Source organism: Syngnathus leptorhynchus, chromosome 8 (assembly GCF_054491065.1).
Source record: "Syngnathus leptorhynchus isolate UIUO chromosome 8, UIUO_Slep, whole genome shotgun sequence".
NCBI classification, from domain to species: Eukaryota; Metazoa; Chordata; class Actinopteri; order Syngnathiformes; family Syngnathidae; genus Syngnathus; species Syngnathus leptorhynchus.
The window spans coordinates 13,211,828-13,231,653 of NC_141202.1; the positions used below are offsets into that span (position 1 = coordinate 13,211,828).

Below are 19,826 nucleotides of genomic sequence, written 5' to 3' on the forward strand. Positions count from 1 at the left end.
TCAGTTAAGACCACAAGGTCACACATTATCACACAAGCAAGGGAGAGTCACCCCCTTGTTGGTGAGCGACCAAGAGTATAAGAGTAGCAATCCCTTCTTCTGCAACCCAACAGAGAAGGCTACGCAGAGTGTACTCGATCTTTCTGACATACATGAAATAGTTAGACTGAGAAGGCAGCCTTCTGGTAATGACTATTAGCATCGCGAGCAAAATAGATACAAGAAATAGGTGAAGATAACGGAATCACTGCACATATGAACTGTCTTTGTTTCCAAAATGGAATCAAACATTCGCCAGCCATGCTGGAGTGAGGGCTCAGCGGCCAAGGAAGCATTTGCAAAGAGGAAGACTATAAAGAAAAGAGCGGCAAGCGTGAGTCACGTTTCTTCCCTGCTGTGTTTCTTTCCCAAGCAACGGAGCAGTGCAGAAGTGCAGCGAGGCTTCATCCGTGCGCTGCTAATTTGCAAGAGAAAAGCAGAGCCCGTTCTCACATGAGAGCCCGGAGCGACGCGCCAACACGGCGCTGCGGTTTGATACACTTAAAGGGACCTTGTCGCTCATATAGTCGTTTTCAGCCTGCTTGCAAAATGGCTGCCGCTCTTCTGTGAACGCATCTCGCTGCGTCTGTTTCTGAGGAGAGGTGGGCGGATGGGAAACAAAATGTACCCCAGAAATCTTGGTTGCCATGGCAACACAAGTCAAATGACCTTGTCTGGGGGCTTATTTTGCTGAGTCAGAAATTAAGGATGAGGGAAAAGGAGCGCACTGTTTCCTACTCTGTTGTGGTGATATGATGTTTTTCAGCTCAAAGGTGGCACAACACGCACGCACACATGCTGAGACAAACAAAGGCCATGGAGAATTTTTAGAAATGTATGAGACGCGAGGCGTGAATCAGGTTATAGATAGAGGTCTGAGTGTCATGCAGTGCAGGATCACAGTGAGCGCAGGGCTGTGTTTAGAATCACTGATTACGGTCGCTCTTAAATCTGATCTGCCCAGCAGTTGTACGATCAAGAGTAATTAGCAGTTTTGAGCTTTGCGAGCCAAATATTAACCATTTTTTTCCATACAACCATTAGCTCTTGCATGTCAAATGCCGATGAGTATGAAGAGTCTTCCTTTGTTCTAAAACACACCAGCGGGGACATGCCGAAAAGGAAACGTGTGCACACATGCACGGGCATACTTTTGATTACAAAGCGCCGCTCATACGGGGGAGACATCTGCACGAGCTAGCGTGTGTGAAGGTGATCCCGGCTAATCCGCTTTTCTAAACATCTGACATAATCTGCGCCTCTGGCGCGGGAGGAAGGCGGGGAAATGAGGGGAGGGGAAAAACAGACTTGGGATCACTGGGGATGGACGATGAGGTTAAGGAGAAAAAGGGAGAGATGGAGAAATGAGATGAAGGAGTGGGTCAGGTGGACAGTGATGGAAAATTCCTGTGGGTGTTAGCGTGGATAAAAGATAAGAAAGCAGGATTGAAGTATGACTGCGGGAATCCACACTCGAAAGAAGTCAGAATCAGCAAAAATAATTTTTTATCATTATTTCCTTTATATTATAGTTTACTAGGCTGTTATTATCATTCAGCAGATTAGCAGTGGTGCACTTGAAACCTTTTGAGCTAGCATGCTTTTTTGTGTGATTGTCAATGGTCTCTCCTCATTGTGTCAGAGGAGCAGGTGGCTGGCGGCTCATTGTCGGCTTGCTGGCTGGGCTGTTTGCTTTTCAGGTCTGCTGAGCTTAGAGTGTGTCAACATCGCTTAGCATAAAGCAAAAGGACAGTGCAGGCTCTCCAGAAACATTTTACCTCACTGCAAACGCGAGCCGTGTGATGAGTGAGCTGCCACGCAGAGGGCAGCCAGGGGTCGATGTCACTCAAATAGAGTACAATAAAGCACACAAATACTTGAAAAAAAGAAATCCTTCAAATATGACCGTCACTTGCACGAGGCAACAAACTGATGGCTGATTATGTCAGTACGCACGCATGTAGAGTCGCAACTGGAGGAACAACGGCAGTGATGCTGCAGTGGCGGCCATGTGCCTCCTCGGGTATGCGAGGAGGAAGTGGCCCTTTAAGAGCTGACATCCAATCACGCGGCAGACGATGGAATGCTGGGAGCCGGCCGGCCGTCCTTGGGAATAACCTTGCGAGGGGCTCGAGAGGAGAGATGGTGCATGCCACAGATAAGGAAAGACATGCACATATACATCCTACATCTACGCATTTGTATATGCTCAGATGCAGAAAGTGCATGAATGAGAGCGAGTGAGTAGTTGAAGGACGGTAAGAGGATTTAAAGTTCAGCCACTCCTCACTGTCTGTTCCCTCCCTAGCTGTCCTCTAACACTGCAGAAGAATTTCTCCAAAACCAGGATGAGATCATCGAGCACTAAGTCCATCAAAATGGTCATATGTGCTTGAGTCACAGGCCGAACGGGAGGATTGCACATGAGGCTGCAATCAACACTCGGCTATCACAGCTATGAAGCAAGAACAAGCGTCAGCTTGTTTCAAACTCATATTTCAGTGGCGGTTCTCAGGGGGTGGGGTGGGGAGAACAGGGCACTCAACCAGCTCAGTGGCCTAGTGGTAGAGTGTCTGCCCTGAGACTGGAAGGTTGTGGGTTCAAACGCCGGCCGGGTCATACCAAAGACTATAAAAAAAGGGACCCATTGCCTCCCTGCTTGGCACTCAGCATTAAAGGTTGGAATTGGGGGGTCACCAAATGATTCCTGAGCGCGCCACCGCTGCTGCTCACTACTCCCCTCTCCCCCAGGGGATGGATCAAAATCACATGGAGATGGGTTAAATGCAGCTGATAAATTTCACCACACCCAGATGTGTGTGTGACAATGATCATTGGGACTTTAACTGTGTCCATTTCTTGATTCTTTGAATGTTGCTGAAACTAGTTTCAAACTCAAATACAGGTCATTAGGGTAGTGATGGGGAAAAGTCTCGATTGCACCAAAATACAATCCAAATTTTGAATAGAAAAACCCTATTGTTACTAAAATAAAATGTATTAACATTATGAGAAAAGTAATAACTTTAAAATCAACATTCTTGAAGAAAAAAAGTCATAATAAGAACATTAGCCAATGTATTTGTTTGCGTACATTTTTCAACATTTAACAGTCTTTAGATGCTACTGCACATCGGATGTAACGTGTACAGCGAGAATGATTGACAGGTCATCTCCATAAGGGAAACGTTTATCCTTGATTCGATTATGGAGGGTCCTGCCCCATCATGGCCGAACATATCACAAGACCCTGGCGAGTGAAGGTCGCCGTGTCGACGATCAGACCCTCTTGCCTCTCCCCCGTCTATTCATTACACTGCTACTCACATTACTCATCTGTCACACGCCACAACATGCACACACATCAAATTAGACACACACACGCGCGCACGGGTCACCACAGTAGGTACACCTGCAAATGTTATGGCATCGGGTGCGTCTTTGTTTTATTTTTGTAGTTTGTTTCGTTCAGAATTGCACTGTATTGTACCAGAAGGTGTTTCTAATATTATGGGTACATGAAGAGGTTGAACTTTTGACAGTACCTCCTAGTATGATGTCGTGCAGTGATACTAATACCAATTGTCGAGTTGCAATAATAAACAACTTGATGAAGCATAATATTGGTCATTTCTATAAAGCTCATACTATACATATACAGTGTGTATCTAATGATGTATCAAAAAAACAAAACAAATATGACTCAACAATACTATTTGGTAGTTCTGAGGGAAGACGATCTGTTGGCATTGTCATGGCTGGCCCCTAACAGCTGATTGCCCCTCTTCTCCCCACCCAACACCGTCCTCTGAGCTATCCCATGATGATCCCAAGAAGGAGAGCTCCCAAGGCAATAGACGCCAACCAACACATGGGGCGGGGGGGCACTCGTGCACACACGCACACACACACACACACACACACACACACACACACACACACAATTTATCCTTGACAATGCTCGGGGGCGCGGGGTGGGGATGAATTTCAGATTTCCATTTAAAGTGCGCCACACGTTACAGTACCCTATGAGAGGTCATCGCTTCGCATCACAAGAGCAAGATGAGTGACAGGCAAGGACGGAACGTGCAGTCGTATCACGCACAACCGGCTCTTTCATTTTGCTCTTTTACTACGATCATAATAATCATGAATTTCATTCTTTACTTTTGGATCATACTCTGGAGCGTATTTTAAAATGCACTGATATTTGATGCATTTATTTATAAGAGCATGCAGTAATTGCACATCTGCTGGCCCGATAAGCCACTACGCAACAGCGCAAGTCTGCGGGGTCCAGCTGTTTGCGGCGGTCGGATTAGCCACATTATTGTGCCCGGGTACTTGCTCACTGAGCTCAATTAGGATTAAGTAGCGGCATATTAAAATAGACCCACGCGGTCGGCCGCCCACGTCAAAAGGTTAATCTCGCCCGAATCGCCTGACACAAAATGGGGACGAGTTTTATAATTACGACAGATGCTATTTGTCCTTGGAAATTTTCCCAGGTGGACGGGCTTCTGATAATCATCACCCAAAGGAAGACCAAAACTAAAGCCAAGCACTTGCATTCAAACTTCTTCAATATAAGGCCGCTTTGTTTATAAAGTGCACACAAGGTGTGTCATGTTGTTAAAAATGCAACATGAAAAAGCTTTTACAGAAGAAGCAAAGACATAAAAAGTAGTTTGTGCTCTTAGAATGTACAGCGCAAGAACAAGACTGATGATGGAAATCATCCTGCTGGACTTTACAAGTTAAGAAGCAGTTTGCCTCCCAGCCACTGAAGAGCAGCCTTCGCCGTAGCCGTCAAAGCCCCGACCCAACGTGCAAGTACAATTAAATCAAGGTTTGAGTACTGGACTCAAATAGGACTGCGGCTGTTAATCGTTGTTAATCGCAGACATCCGGATTGTGGTTTTGTGCGTTTTGTTTGGCTCTCAAATGAAACACTGGAAGGCAGCTCCACAACAAGGCAACGTGAGCTTTTGTCATCAAATACTCATCGTTTCAAATCCTTGGCCAATGTTGTCAATTGATTGTCTATGTGAAGCCCTTTGAGACTGCTTGTGATTTAGGGCTATACAAATAAACTTGACTTGACTTGACTTGACTTGACTTGACTTGCTGATACCAGACAACAAAGTGGCAAAAAGGAGCAAATAAGCAAACATAGCTGCAGAATTTAAGCTAAGACCTGAATATATTAAGATGTTGATGTCTAAAATCTAGCTTTTTGTTGGACGATGATACCATATACATCAGGTTATCCAAGGTCCGGCCCGCGGGCCAAATCCGTCCCCCGGTCAGATTTGATACAGCCCGCCGCTTCGGTCTTATAATGTATTATTTATGGCCCACCTGCACTGTCAAACTGAATTTAAAAAAAAAATCATGAAACCTGAAACTGTAATTCGTCCTATTACCAAAAGGTGACAGCACCACCCCTCTCTGTTCATTTCTGCCATGGCGACTGCAAAGAAAAGCGGAAATTTCACATTGAGGGCCGTTACTTTCAAGAGAAATGGGAATTAGAATACCACTGAAAATCAAGGCAATTGTGTTTGTCTAATTTCTAAAGAGAAATTGCCAACGGTTGCCTTGTTAAAGGATTTCAACCGAAAGAGACACTATCAGACTTAAACATGCTAACACATACGACAAGCTAACAGGGAGTGACGGCGCTCATTAAGTGAAGCAGCTTCAGGCTGAACTGGCATCACAACAGCGATTCTTCACGCGGGGCTGAGTCAAAAGTAATTATCACTAAAGCAAGCTACGTTAATACTGTTGATGTTATGAACCTGTAGACGTGACACAAACTATTACTTTCTGAAAGATATTGTAAATGACAAGAGCAAAAGTCACTTGTTTTAAGTTTTAATAATAACAGACAACTTTGCTTTACTTATAACTCCTGTTCAAAATGTTCATGAGGCAAAAATAATTTTAAACTCATGTAAATTTAAGGTATTTCATGCAGTATGTTCAACGTTATCGAACTCTTCAGATATGAATGAAAGGCAGAATTTGTGTTTTTGTTGTTGTTCACAGTGGCTTATATTTGATTATTTTGTCATTTAAAAAATAAAGACAATTGGGAGAATGAAATGTGTTTTATAACAGTGTATATTTGCATGCTATTTTTGTAGTTAAAGAATGTCCGAAAAAACTATTGGCCCCCGGGCCCCTTCACTTGATCAAATCTGGCCCTCCTTGCAAAAGGTTTAGACACCCCTGATATACATAATAGAGAGGTATAGTTTTTAAACATTAAAAAATATATAATTCTCCTTGCTAAAAAAAATGAATTAAAGATTTTGATTTGGGGGTGGAATGTTTGTTTAAAAAAAAAAAATTAAAGATCCCCTCCGTGAGTCATATTAAAAAGGGGAACCGGAGGGTGTGTTCCAACTACAGAGGAATCACACTCCTTAGCCTCCCTGTTTAGGTCTTTTCAGGGGTACTGGAGAGAAGAATCTAGGATTCAAGAGGAGCAGTGTGGTTTTCGTCCTGGCCGTGGAACAGTGGACCAACTCTCAGGATCCTCGAAGGTGCATGGGAGTTAGCTCAACTAGTCCACATGTGTTTTGTGGACCTTGAGAAGGCGTTCGACCATGTCCCTCGGGGAGTTCTGTGGGGGGTGCTTTAGGAGTACGGGGTGTCAAACCCAATGATAAGGGCGGTTCGGTCCCTGTATCACAGAGGCCAGAGTTTGGTCTGCATTTCTGGCAGTGAATCAGATCTGTTTCCAGTGAAGGTTGGACTCCATCAAGTTTGCCTTTTGTCACCAATTCTGTTCACAACTTTTATGGACAGAATTTCCAGGCGCAGCAGAGGTGTTGAGGGTGTCCGGTTTGGTGACCTCAGCATTGCATCTTTGCTTTTTGCAGACAATGTGTTGCTGTTGTCTTCTTCAAGACGTGATCTTCAGCTCTCACTGGAGCGGTTCGCAGCTGAGTGTGAAGCGGTTGGGATGAAAGTCAGCACTTCTAAATCTAAGACCATGGTCCTCAGTCGGAAAGGGGTGGAATGCCCCCTCCGGGTCGTCGATCAGATCCTGCCCCAAGTGGAGGAGTTCAAGTATCTTGGGGTTCTTGTTCACGAGCGAAGCCAGGATGGAGCGTGAGATCGACAAGGAGATCGGTGCAACGTCTGCTGTGATGCGGACTCTGTACCAGTCCGTTGTGGTGAAGAGGGAGCTGAGCCGAAAAGTGAATTTAACTGTCAAAGTCTACATGTATGTGCATGTATGTTTTGTCACTAAGAGGTGCTCGTATAGCTCTACCGATAGTTGTACGTTTTACATGGTGCGCAACTTATTTTTGTGTGAATTTGTTTTCCTTTTCTTGTTATGTGTATGTAATTTGTAGCAGTATATGGTTAATATTAAGTTGTGAGATAAATCAAAAGTAAGTCTAACTTTGAGGGCACCGTGCGATCACTTCCTTGTTCCTGCTAAATAATCGGGAATCTGATGCAGTGCAGCAGTGTGATAGAAAACAGCCGGCCCACGTACGAGTTACAGTGAAATTAAGAAGTTAAATAGTTCAAGTCAAGTACCGTATTTTCTGGACTATAAGTCGCAGTTTTTTTTCATAGTTTGGCCGGGGCTGCGACTTATACTCAGGAGCGACTTACGTGTGAAACTATTAACACATTATCATATAATTTCACGTTATTTTTCACACTAAATCGCAAGAGGGCACTTTAGGCCTGTTGAATAATTGGAACTGCAACTGACAATGAGTCTGACATAAGCCACGTAGAAAAGGAAGCACTGCATCGTCTTCCTCCGAAATTAGTGGAGTTTAAAAGTGACACCGAGGATAAAGATTTCATTGGATTCGGTGATTTGGAGTGAGCTGGATGGTTTGGTAAACTTGTTAGCATGATATTTATGCTATAGTTATCTGTCTTATCTCTTAATATGTTACGTCAGGGACATTCTCAGTTCGTTTGGTGTTATGTAACGTTGCCATACCGTACAATTATTCAGCCGGTTGTTGCCTCTATTCTATTTTCATTTTAAATTACCTTTCAAGATGACATGTCTGTTCTTGGTGTTGGATTTTATCAAATACATTTCCCCCAAAAATGCAACTTGTACTCCAGGGTGACATATATTTCTTTTTCTTCTTTGTTATGCATTTTATGACTGGTGCGACTTGTACTCCAGAGCGACCTATAGCCTGGAAAAGACGGTACCCCGTTTGTTTACTTGCAGTCCAAAGTGGTATGTATGTTTTACTTTTGTATTTTTGTATGTATGTTTTGTAAACCTAAGTTTATGTTATTGTACACCATTTCTTTTTTCTCACCAGTTCTACGGTGTGGCTGTGGTGTAAAAGAAAGCTAAGCCCACAGTAAACATCAGTACTAAAGAACTCTGTCTCCTTTGTGAACAAAGTTGGCATAGCGAAGCTCTCAATTTACTGGTCGATCTACGCTCCTACCCTCACCTCACGGGGATCTTGTTCTTTCGGTCACCACCCATTGCTCGTGACCAAAAGAACAAGATCCTGGATACAAGTGGTCGAAATGAGTTTCCTTCGCAGGGTTTCCGGGCTCTCCCTTAAAGATGAGGGTGAGAAGTTCAGTCATCTGTGAGGGACTCTGAGTTGAGCTGCTGCTCCTCCATGTTGAGAGGAGCCAGATGAGGTGGCTCGGGCATCTCCTGGACGCCTCCCCGGGCATGTCCCACCAGCAGGAGAGCCCAGGGATGACCCAGGACTATGTCTCTTGGCTGGCCGGGTAACGTCGAGGAATCCCCCGGGATGAGCTGGACGAAGTGGCTGGGGAGAGGGAATTCTGGGTGTCCCCTCTAAGGCTGCTGCCCCTGTGACCCAACCCCAGATAAGCGGTAGAAGATGGATGGATGGATGGATGGATGGATGGAAAATTTAAAGATGGATCAAGGTCCTGTTTCAGACCCTGTACTAGATATGTTCCTTGGGACGAAAAGCGGTTTGTACTGCCTGGGGCCAGGTAATGCTGAGGAATATTGAATAACAAGGTGGTAACGTGATCCCGGCACACCGTGCTTGCGCTCTGTTATGTTGCTTCATGATAACCACACTCACATTTAACACTGTTAGCCCAGGTACCATATGATCATTATCAGGGCTGAAGTTGATTTGATCATCTGATCCGTCTTTTCACACCTTTCCTGACTCACTCCTTCCACCAGCGGGAGGGCGTTTTCTCAACAGAATCACTCACCACAGCGCCAGCGGTGATCCCTTTGCTGTCCTCTCCCTCTCCTCTCGTACACGGCGTCCTTCTGGCCTGGTGTTTGCACAAATAGAAGTAGGGAGTAGGGAAACAAAAATAAATACAAAGGGTTGTTTGAGACTATCAATTTTATGGCCAAGTCGCAATGTTTTGTCACACGCCACTGTTAGCGGCTGTTAGCTAATGCCAAACGAAAAACACAGAACATACTCATTGAAATACTTGATGCTAATAGCCGAAGGGTGTTCATGAACAGCATCCCCTAAAAACATTTACAATACCATTTGCCTGTATTAGCTTCAAGTCTAAATATACTCTAAATTATGATCCTGGAGCACTTTAACCTTTCAAAATTTTCAGAAAATGTGAGGCGGGATGTACGGCTTTTTCCAACTATCCTCATTTCCATCCTATTATTAGTCTATGGTGTGCATTGACATTGTTGCACTTGCTCACTCACTTTACAAATTGTAAGCTAATAAATAGCTATAACCATCAACATCAAGAGAACCGACGTGAATTGGCTTCTGAACTTTAGCAGAAATGAGTTCAATAATTTGATAACTTCTATGATTTTAAAAATACTTTAAAGGAGACATATCATGGAAAATCGAACATTTTTGCTTTTAAAATCGTTTTCTTGTGTATCTGGAGTATCCAGCAGTGTAGAAAAGTGTAATATAGCCCTCCAGGTGCTGCAGAGATACTGTTTTGACCGTTTTTGTTTTTTTTTACTCTGTTCAGATTTCTCCGTTTCCTATGACGTTTTTCTATCTATTACATCACATCCGTTGGGGCGGGACAAACCAAACAAGGTAATGTGTGTTGCCAAATGGAAATCCGAGTAATAAACATGGCGGATTCGCAAATCCGCCATGTTTAAGATGAATCCGCTTTGTCATAACATAACACAAATGGACACCCCCCCCACCACCACCACAAAAAGAACATGACCCCACCCCCTCCAAAAAATGACCATGCCCCCCTTCAAAAAAAGGTGTCCTCTTTTTCAGAAACCCAAATCTGGTCACCCTAGTTTACAAGACGTTCATAAATATTGTGAGGGGACTTATTTTATTACGTGTCATGAATGGTTGTATGGACAATTCTTCTGCCGTTGATATCTATTAATCAATCAAAAAGTTTGCGCAGCAAATAAACGCTACCTTGTTTAAATCAAGTTAAAAAAAAAAAAGTAGAAAAGTAAACGCTACCTTGGCTAAAAAACTTCAAATGTCGACCGGAAAGGGAGGGGCACATCTTTCGGCCTGAGGGGTGTGAAGTATCTCATTTGCATTTAAACAGACCGCACCAATACGGCTTGCTCAGAACAAGTAGAAAAGAGGGACCTGTGATCGTATCGAAACGAGGAATTCAGACAAAAGCATCGCTGTTCCACTTTATATAGACAACAACTACATGAGTGAAATGTAAAACAGTAGAATTTACTACCGTGACACTTGGGCTTTAAGGTTTTGTCTGTCGGAGTGGTGGTCTGCAACGGAAACCCTACGTTAGGGGTGTCAAACTCATTTTTTTCGTGGGCTGCATTGTAGTCATACATTCTTTCGGAGGGCCATTATGACTATCAACCCAAATAAATGTATGAGCACCTCATATATACAATAAAAGCTACAAAACAAACTCACAAATAACTCGTTTTCAAATCAGAAAAATAAAAACTGGTCAAATATTTAAAAAATATTTATTATTAAAAGTGAAGAAAATTTGCAATTCTAGTAATGACACACAAATTTGATGCACAATTTGTCTTCGCAGGCCACATAAAATGATGTGACGGGCCGTATATGGCCCCCAGGCCTTGAGTTTGACACCAGTCCCCGACATCAAAGGGAAGATTCTTGCACGGTTTATTTGACATAGCAAGGCCATATTGAGTAGCTGCCCTCAAACATTCCGCTTGGTTCTGATAAAACCACTACTTAACCAATCGCAACTTTGTAGCTCTTAAAATAGTTGTCCAAGGTCATTGGTTGGGTCCTGGGCCTTATCGTGCTCAAGCAGGCCTGTATTTCGGAATATGTGTGTTTGTGTGCATGTATGTGTGTACTCACCAACCAAGCAAGCAGCAGACATCCAAACATGCTCATCACGGTCATACACATGATGATGGCTCCGTCATGTATGCTTCCACATGGTGGATTGTTTGTTTGTCCGGTGGAGTTGAGCCAGCAGTTCAACAAGTGCCTCCTTTCCTGGATGTCTTTCCTTCCTCCCTTGTGTCCAGCGCAGTCCTCTCCATTCTTGTTCTCTTATGCCACTATTTTTAACTGGCTTAGCAGCGCAGAAGCGAGCCAATGTTTATTTTCTGCCTCACAAATCAGTCAGTTAATCACATGAGGCAGAATGTCATTGCCTCAATTTTTCTTGAGATGTAAAAGAAATTAAAGCTTCAAGTTAAGTTGAATGGGCCCCGCTGTGACCTTTTACAAGGTGAACCTAGCAAATTATCAAATTTTAGCGCCATGCTTGGCCCACAATAAGGTGAGCAATTTAGTGCCTATCTGTGTAGAAAAACTGCTTCCAATCAGGGCTCGTTTGCTCAAACACACAAAGTTAGTCAATGGACGAGCCGTGAAATTTGCCCAAAGCAGCTGCTCCAAACCACACCGGCCAACTTTTGTTCAAGTTTGGGCTTGGGTCCTTCAGACAGTGTTATTTTATCATTCCTAATTTGTGGTTTTATTCATTGACTAAAGTGCTATTTCTCTCCTAAAAGAATGGTGCGTTTTGGGGGACCTTACCTAGTTTGCAGGTAGACATGTGACCGAGAACATGTGGAATTTATTCAAGTCTCCTTTTTGGTCTCCGTGCAGGAAGTGAATCACACTGGTCTAAAAATGGCACTTTTTCATGTCGCCGTAGGAGGCACATCTTAAGATAGAACTGGATGAGTCAGACGAGACAAGAGCAACCATGATCAGCTTATGAGTAAAGCCCTTTTACAGAGACATCTGCTGTCCGTTTGTATGTTGAAGTTGAGAAATCTTAAAAAAAAACACACCAATCGATCATTTTTAGTATTTCTCGTTAGGTTTTCTTTGTGGGAGACAAAGCTTCATGTTTTAGATATACACTGCCACCGGCTGGAAAAAAAGGTAGAATTACAGGTAGGCCCAAATGAATTTGGCCTAGTCAAGCATTTTTATGATTTCTAAAAAAAACTATTAACATGTTTGGAAGATTTACTGCTATTAAAAAAAATATTGTGCAAAAATGTGGTGTTTAATATTCTCTTCCTCTAAATCCAGATAGCCTCAAATTAATGCTAGAACTTTATCTTTTATAATGACAACCTGGTAATCAGGTTAGCATTACAGCTAGCATTGCATGCATCTACTTCTATTACAATTATTCCTTCCAAGTGTGGTTGTTTAACATGAACAACACTAAGACCACAACACTGAAAATACACGATCTTAGTATGTAAACAGATGTTACTTGCGGTTCAGCTTCACAAAAAATAGACAGTCCAAAGCAGGTGAATGAGAAAGCATTCAATTAAACTAAATTAAGCAAATTCCAGAAGGCAGGTTTTTTTAAACCCAACAGTGGTTGTGTAGCGCAACCCAAAGTTGTTGATTAACGGTGTGGTGAATTGTCTTCGTGGCTTCGCTGGTCTTCTCAAAACACTTGGTGAAAAATGCTGGCTTTAAAAAAGGAAATGCTTCAGGGACACACGGCTGGTTGGAAAAAGATTTTATTCAGCCGATGTCAGAAGATGTTCTCTCACGCCCCACAGACACGATGTTCAGAAGCCCCCCCCCAGACACGATGTTCAAAAAGCCCCCCGTCTGCCAGGCAACGCCTTTCTTGTACCTGGCGAGACTCATGATCTCATCGCTTTGAATAGTAACTACTCTTTGAGACCCTCGTGCATGCTGGCTCTCTGCCCATACAAGGCCCTTAACTTAGTTGTTTTTGTGGCCCAAAAGACCTGTCAACCCATTCATCTTGTCATTCATACCTTATTGAAACCAAGCACAATTGCTTAACGCAAATAACCCTGGTCCTCGTCACGCTGTCGGCTCAGGTGTCCTTGGGCCTCATGCAGAGACATATGTCGTCAAAAATACACCACATAATTCCCCCCTTCGGGACGAATTAAGCGTTCCGAAAAATGATCTGACAAAAGATGACATCGGCACCACCCAAAAACCTTTCCCCAACCAAATCAATGCTCACGTCTACAATTTGGCCTATATGTGCCTAGCCTATATCACGCTCGAGGCATGCTACATAAGGTTATTTTAACCAGGAAAGCTCAAACTACTTTTTGGTATCCAATTGCTCCCTGACAGCAATCTGAGACCTCTCAGGAACCACCAGCAAAGAAACTTTAATGCCGCATTATTTAATTGACGAAAACCACCCCCCTTAGTTAACACCCCAACAAGGTCGATAATTTGGGAAGTAGCAAATTTGGCATGGCCCGTTAGAAGCCCCAAAAAGCTGCCGGCCCTCCCTCGAGAAAAAACCTTGCCAGTCTAATGACAAGGAAAAAGAGGGAGACCCATTCTAACATCCCCAGAGACTCCCTTCATCTGGCATTAGCCAGGTCAAATGAGTCCTGGCCCACATCACAATTCACAAACCACAGTATGAGTTTCCCAAAACAATATGGGAAAGAATGACATATCCCCCAATTGTAAAACAGTCGAACTGCATTGTCATAATGTCAATAGGTGATGAAGTAAATGAATGAAGTAATGTAATGCAGCATGTAGTCATTGGATAAAGTAATGAAGGATATAACATTGATGCAATATCACAGCATGCTGCAAACTTGAAGCGCCCTCTGTGTCGCCCCCCCTTACATATATGCAAGGTTCCTCCGATCAAAAGTCCAGTCCACCGAATCTTCCAGTGGTAGGTCGTGCTGGGAATGCTGCCCAGGGCCTGCTGTCCATCCAAAACCTATATGTTCCCTTTACCGTTCTCAGAGTCCCTCGCCAGGCCCTGGTCAGCGTCCAGGGGTGCTGCAATTAATTGAGAGCCACTGCCAGTATCGAACGATGACAACAGCCCAAAACCTCGAGTTGCAGTGAAAAAGGCAGTAATGCCCAACGTGGGCCGGAAGTCCTCCCGGCCCCCTTCGGTCACCCCGAGTAGACGACATCTCAATAACTAGTTGTCAGCAAACAAACTCTTCTCCTTTGGGGTTGATTGCGGCAAGGGGACGACTGGACGCCATCGTCTCGTTGAAATGCTCAGCGGAACCTCCGAGCGTTCCCGACATCTACTCCTATGATCCAGAGGCCCACGTGATCCCTGAAACAAACAAACAAACAAACAAACAAACAAACAGAAACAAAAACAACAAACAACTACCCCCCAGGAGTTATGAATCATTCCCCTTATTTCTTGGTGTGCTGTCAGTCTCGCCAGATCCCTCCTATTACAGAGTAAATTCTACCTATTCAATTCAGCCTTTCCTGTTGCTGTTGTCACTGTCTGAAGTCCTGTCGATCAGTCTCGGTAATCACTCTTTCCCAGTCCAAATACTAATTTTTACTCCAAATTTCATCTCTGATTTAAATTTTTTTTTTTTTCCCAGTATTCTTAAATGGGTACCAATCCCCTCAGTTTTGTTCACCCAATTTGTTTATGTATATTATCTTTGTCTCTTCTTTGTGCTTTTGAAGCAATGGACCTATAATCTTTCCCAAAATGATTCAACTACTCAATTTTCCCAATATTTGTTATGCACGATAAGCGTCTTAAGATGTGTTCTGAAATACTTTCCCTTTAATAGCGGCTTTAATGCATATGTTCAAAATTTTCCCTATTCCTTGTTTCTGGTCCAGTTAACTATTTTATTTAATTACCCTCCAAACATTTGTTGTCTATTGTGCCGCAGTCTAATCCCTATTAACTGTATGATTTGTCGTCTTTTGTGATTTTCCATTGAAACACCTTTACCGTTACTGTCGCTAGATTGTTACCACGCTTTCCATCCATTCCAGATTGTTGTCTCCCATTAACTCCCTTCCTTTCGAATTCTGACATGTCCTGTTAAAGCCTCAAAAACAAGTGAATTCGAAAAAAACATTGAATTTCACATTTAAATTTTATATCTACTCACTCATTCCAAATGAATTCCAAATTAATTCCACCCCCCTTTGACACATTCACCCAATGTGTCATTGGGCATTAAAAAGGAACTAGCAAAGTGTCCTACCACATCATCATATGCATCGTAGTCAGACTTGTAGAACCTTTTCATTCACCTGGGCCCCAGGGCCGGCATCTCCAAGTTCCTGAAAATTGACTGTCACCCACACACTCTGTAACACAAACAAAAATCATCGCTCTCCTGTCAATTAGCATACAGCCCTGTTGACAGCGGACACTTGTACTCACAAACCTACACAGACATCAAGTATCAAAATACAAACAGACACACAATGAATCATGGAGCCCGGGATTCTGTCCTGAAAATCATCAATCAATCAATCATTGACAAATTCATCATAAAAATCAAAAGGGTTAGGGTTAACATTTTCACTTAAATTCGACATAAACTCTCCACGACTGCAATCGACAACCTGCAAAATGAATGTGAGTTATGAACAACCAGCAATCTGCTCCTAGGCTGGAGGTTGATTCTGCATTAAATCAAGTTACGCACAAAAACAAAGCAACGCTTGCTCTTGCCGCGAGTAAGCTCAAGTGTCAAATGTTAGGTCGTCATCCGCATAGTCCGTCACCCTGTCGGGTGAGTCCAGGTTTGTCTCGTCATATCATCCATCGTCCGAGTGTTTGACATTAATCCTGTCTTGTGTTACTGAAATGGGCATTCTCCATGAACTATTTTGTTGTCCATGGTGCCTTTGATTAACCATCGGCTAATAGTTAATATTAGAACTCATCACTCACCAGTCTTTGGTATTTCAATCTATGATGTCCACCTAGTTTCAGGTGAGAGGAATCTTACCCTCAACTGTGATCACTTCATACCAAATCCAAAGTACTTGCCGTTCATACTGCACAACGACACACGCACACACCCCTAACCACACAAGTACGAATTCATTCACCTCCATCGCTCAGCTCTCATCCCACAACAGTGTACTCAACTTAGTTGTTTTCACTTTGCCATGTCAATGCATTGTTATTTGAGTCCTATCACATTTGTCATCTCGTTAACGGACACCTTGTGTGACTTTTATGCATCATTATTCTTAACCGTGCAAAGTTTCCTTGGCTGTTATTCCTTAAACTTATCGGACTTTCTGACACCAAAACTATCGAGGTGTAATGAACTCTGCTTTATTAATTAAGTCCATTAAACAATCTAGCCCCCTTTGACTGCATCCCATTGGGCGCTGATGCTCTATCTTCATTTCCAAAGTTTCCATGACTAAATGTTTAATTGTTAAGCTGGATGGGCTAAATGTGATCCTACTCTTATTTCCTACCGGTTTGGCTTATCTGTTTTATACAAATCTATCCAACCTCTGATTATGATGCTTTTTCTGTAGCACTGCACATTATGCTCTTTTTATTTATTTATTTTTTCTTTTATCAAGACTCCTCAGTTGTGACAAACTCAGTGCCCAAGCAAGCTCCCATCCACTTTGACCCACGCTCCACCAAGTTTTTGTAACGCCTCAGCACGGAGTCCAGTTTGGGTGTTCCACACTTCATGTCTCATGTGCCTTTGCAGCATCTCATTGTCAAGTTGTTATCTCTTTTGTTGTTGCCTCAGAGCCAACTCCTCCCACAATTCTCCAAAACCAAAACAGCCTACAAATCCATACATTTCGTTTCATGCTGTGAGTGGGGCTTCTCTTGCCCAACAAAGGTTCTGTTCTTCTGGGTGGTGAAACAAAGAAAAATATTTATGTTACAGTGACGGTGTTTTGTTATTTGTTTGGTTTCATCATTTATTGAATCAACAAATCCTCTGACAAATCCTCAGAGATCAACTAATAAGAGATTTTCCTTCAAAATAAAAAAAAAATAAAACATTTCATAACATTGTCAACACATTGGCACAAATAGCTTCACAAAGCGTGTAAGGGAGAGGGGGGGGGGGGGGGGGCTTTAAAATGATTGAACTATTTTAACAATACTTCAGCAAGCTCAATTGACTTTATAAAGACATCTAACCCTTCATTACAGTGGAGGAGACTGTATCAGATTTCAACGTCGCAATCCAGATGGACCCTGTAGTCCGTGTGGTCATGATGCTAGTTAAACTAAGAGGTGTGTTCTTCAAAACAAAAACAAAAAAAAAAGCAGACGTAACAGATACCATACAGAAACAAAACAATCATCTTCAGTGGTTTCATTCACTCTGATGTAACATGAATGAATTATGACTTCTACGGTATAAAAAAATCTTCAAAATTAGATTTTGTAGTTTTGCCTACTCAAAGTGGTGAAATTGACAAAAAACAAAGGTCCCAAAGTTCACTTTCTCAACTCCCACAAAGGCACACGCATTCCCATACAGTGGCGCATACACTTATACAAACATGGCAGAAGACACAAAGCTGTGATTGCGGCCGACGTCGGGACCCTGACGGTACTCGTGCGGCTCGTTCCCGCTGTGCTGGTAGAACGGTGGCGCTTCGGCGTCGGCGGGATCGTCCCACCCGGAGGGCGCAGCGATGTGGTAATGCAGCCGCATCCCCTCACCACCGTTGTTGTCATCCTCATTGTTGGAAGCATCCAGGTCCTGCGAGGGGAGGTAAAGCTGTCACCGCTAATGGAACCAACAACTCCAAGCTGGCAGTAAAGTTAAGGTCCAATGAATGTCAACAAATGCATTTGAGGCTCTTTTGTTCACTTGGGGTTGCCGCCCGCACATTCTCCAGTCCTCTATCTTTGACTGTGACCGAATGCGTGTGAGACAAAAAGACCTGTTGCGGGAAATGGGTGTGGTTGACTGCTAACTAGCAAAGCATTAAACAATTAGTTAGCATGTTGAGACACCCGGCAGGATGCATGTGTCCTTGTAAAAAAAATCTCAGTTGTAGTTTGCATTGCGCGAGTTAGGAATGTAGTTTTATCCTCACTGTGACTGGCTCTGCATCCTGGGTTCTGTATTGCTGGTTATACAGGAGGTGCTCTTCGGCATCTGCAGCATTATTGGCAGTCACCTGTCACACATGCACACACACAAACAGACATTTTCTAAACAAATCGTACGACACAATGTTCGTCCATCTAATTTGTATCATTAAATTTGAATATATGATACTCATTGGAATCCCACAGGAGGAACTCAAAGGAAGCCTCACCGGCCTAATGGTGGTGTTGTTGTTCTTCTTCGGCGGCGGGGGCTTGTGCTTCGGGGGGCCACTGCAAAACAAGACACGCTGATTGTTTTGAAAGCAGCTCGCAGAAAGCGCCGGTCCGAGCACTTACTCTGCATTGAGCTTGCCGCCACGATGCTTACGGTACATGGCGACGGCCGTACCGATGATGGCCACAATGAGGATGACGCCGATGATGGCGCCGATTATGCTGCCTGTGGTGGGTCCTTTCTCTGGGAGCCGGGTGCCTGAGTAAGGGTGGGAAAATGCTCATCGAGATTCATTTTGGATGCAGAGGGAGCTTGGCTCAACATCGGACATTCCGCACAACACGCAACACTGTAAAGCCTCTTTTTTTTGTTCGCTACCTGCGTGTGTTAACTCACTGCCAAAGTTGAATCGGGTTAACTACGCCGGTATCCTAAACCAGGTCGCTCATATCGCAGTGTGTTTAATTGTCCCTCTGCTTATTGTGGTTATGATTAAAAGTCATTTCCACGTTTGTCACCCATCCAGTGTCATTTGTAGACTAGCTATAAAAAATGTGCTTCATTAGGGCACCCCTATTGAAAAGTCGATAGAACTCAGCATGCATTAGGTTCCATTAAAACGACCATGTACATACAAGTGCAAAGACGTGAAGTCATGATGTAGCCTTCTTCCCAGGGGGATTCTGACTAAAGAGCAGACAAAACCTGATGAAGATGACTGGGTGAGTGCAAACTGGCAAGAGATGATTTGATGTTTTCATGCTTGTCTGATTAGATTTCTCTTCTAATAATGCAGGTTGAAAAGCGCAAAGTGGTTTCAGGTGCTTTATTCCTAAAACACGCTATTTGTGGACCTCAATGATTGTACGAGCACAAAACACTTTGCACGGTTTCATTGACCTTTCTGCAAAACCATTTTCATTTTTTGTCAATATAACAATATATAACAACAAAAAGTAGAATGAAAATGGCAATTTACATGTATGTAATTATTTTCTTTTAACACTGGAATTTTCAAATACAGAATATAATATGCAAATACTAAAAATGAAATATGAAGTTTAAAATCACAACCTGTCATTATTAAGTGTCTGTCACGCTCTTTCGCAATGTAAAAGCAAACGTTCTGTTGGAAGATAATCATTGAAGCAGTTAGTTTGCATGCCAGTGCGTTCACTTCTATTCATTACGCGTAGTGTCATCTATCATCCACTTGGCGGTGCTGTGCTTCCTCAAATCGAGCCCAAATGCTCCCTGTGGAGGATTTGTTTTGGGG

At 43.1% G+C, this 19,826-nt stretch overlaps 1 protein-coding gene across 1 annotated transcript in view; it reads right to left on the bottom strand.

Moving 5' to 3' along the window:
• Nucleotides 1–17,132: 17,132 nt before the first annotated feature.
• LOC147053787 (nectin-2) overlaps nt 17,133–19,826 on the bottom strand; it is a 69,146-nt gene continuing 66,452 nt past the window's right edge. Inside the window, exons 7-10 of the mRNA XM_085918719.1 lie at nt 18,673–18,808; nt 18,546–18,606; nt 18,321–18,404; nt 17,133–17,980 (exon numbers count right to left, since the gene is read on the bottom strand). Coding sequence (XP_085774845.1) covers nt 17,768–17,980; nt 18,321–18,404; nt 18,546–18,606; nt 18,673–18,808 — 494 coding nt within the window. The 3' untranslated portion in view covers nt 17,133–17,767. The remainder of the gene's footprint in view (nt 17,981–18,320; nt 18,405–18,545; nt 18,607–18,672; nt 18,809–19,826) is intronic.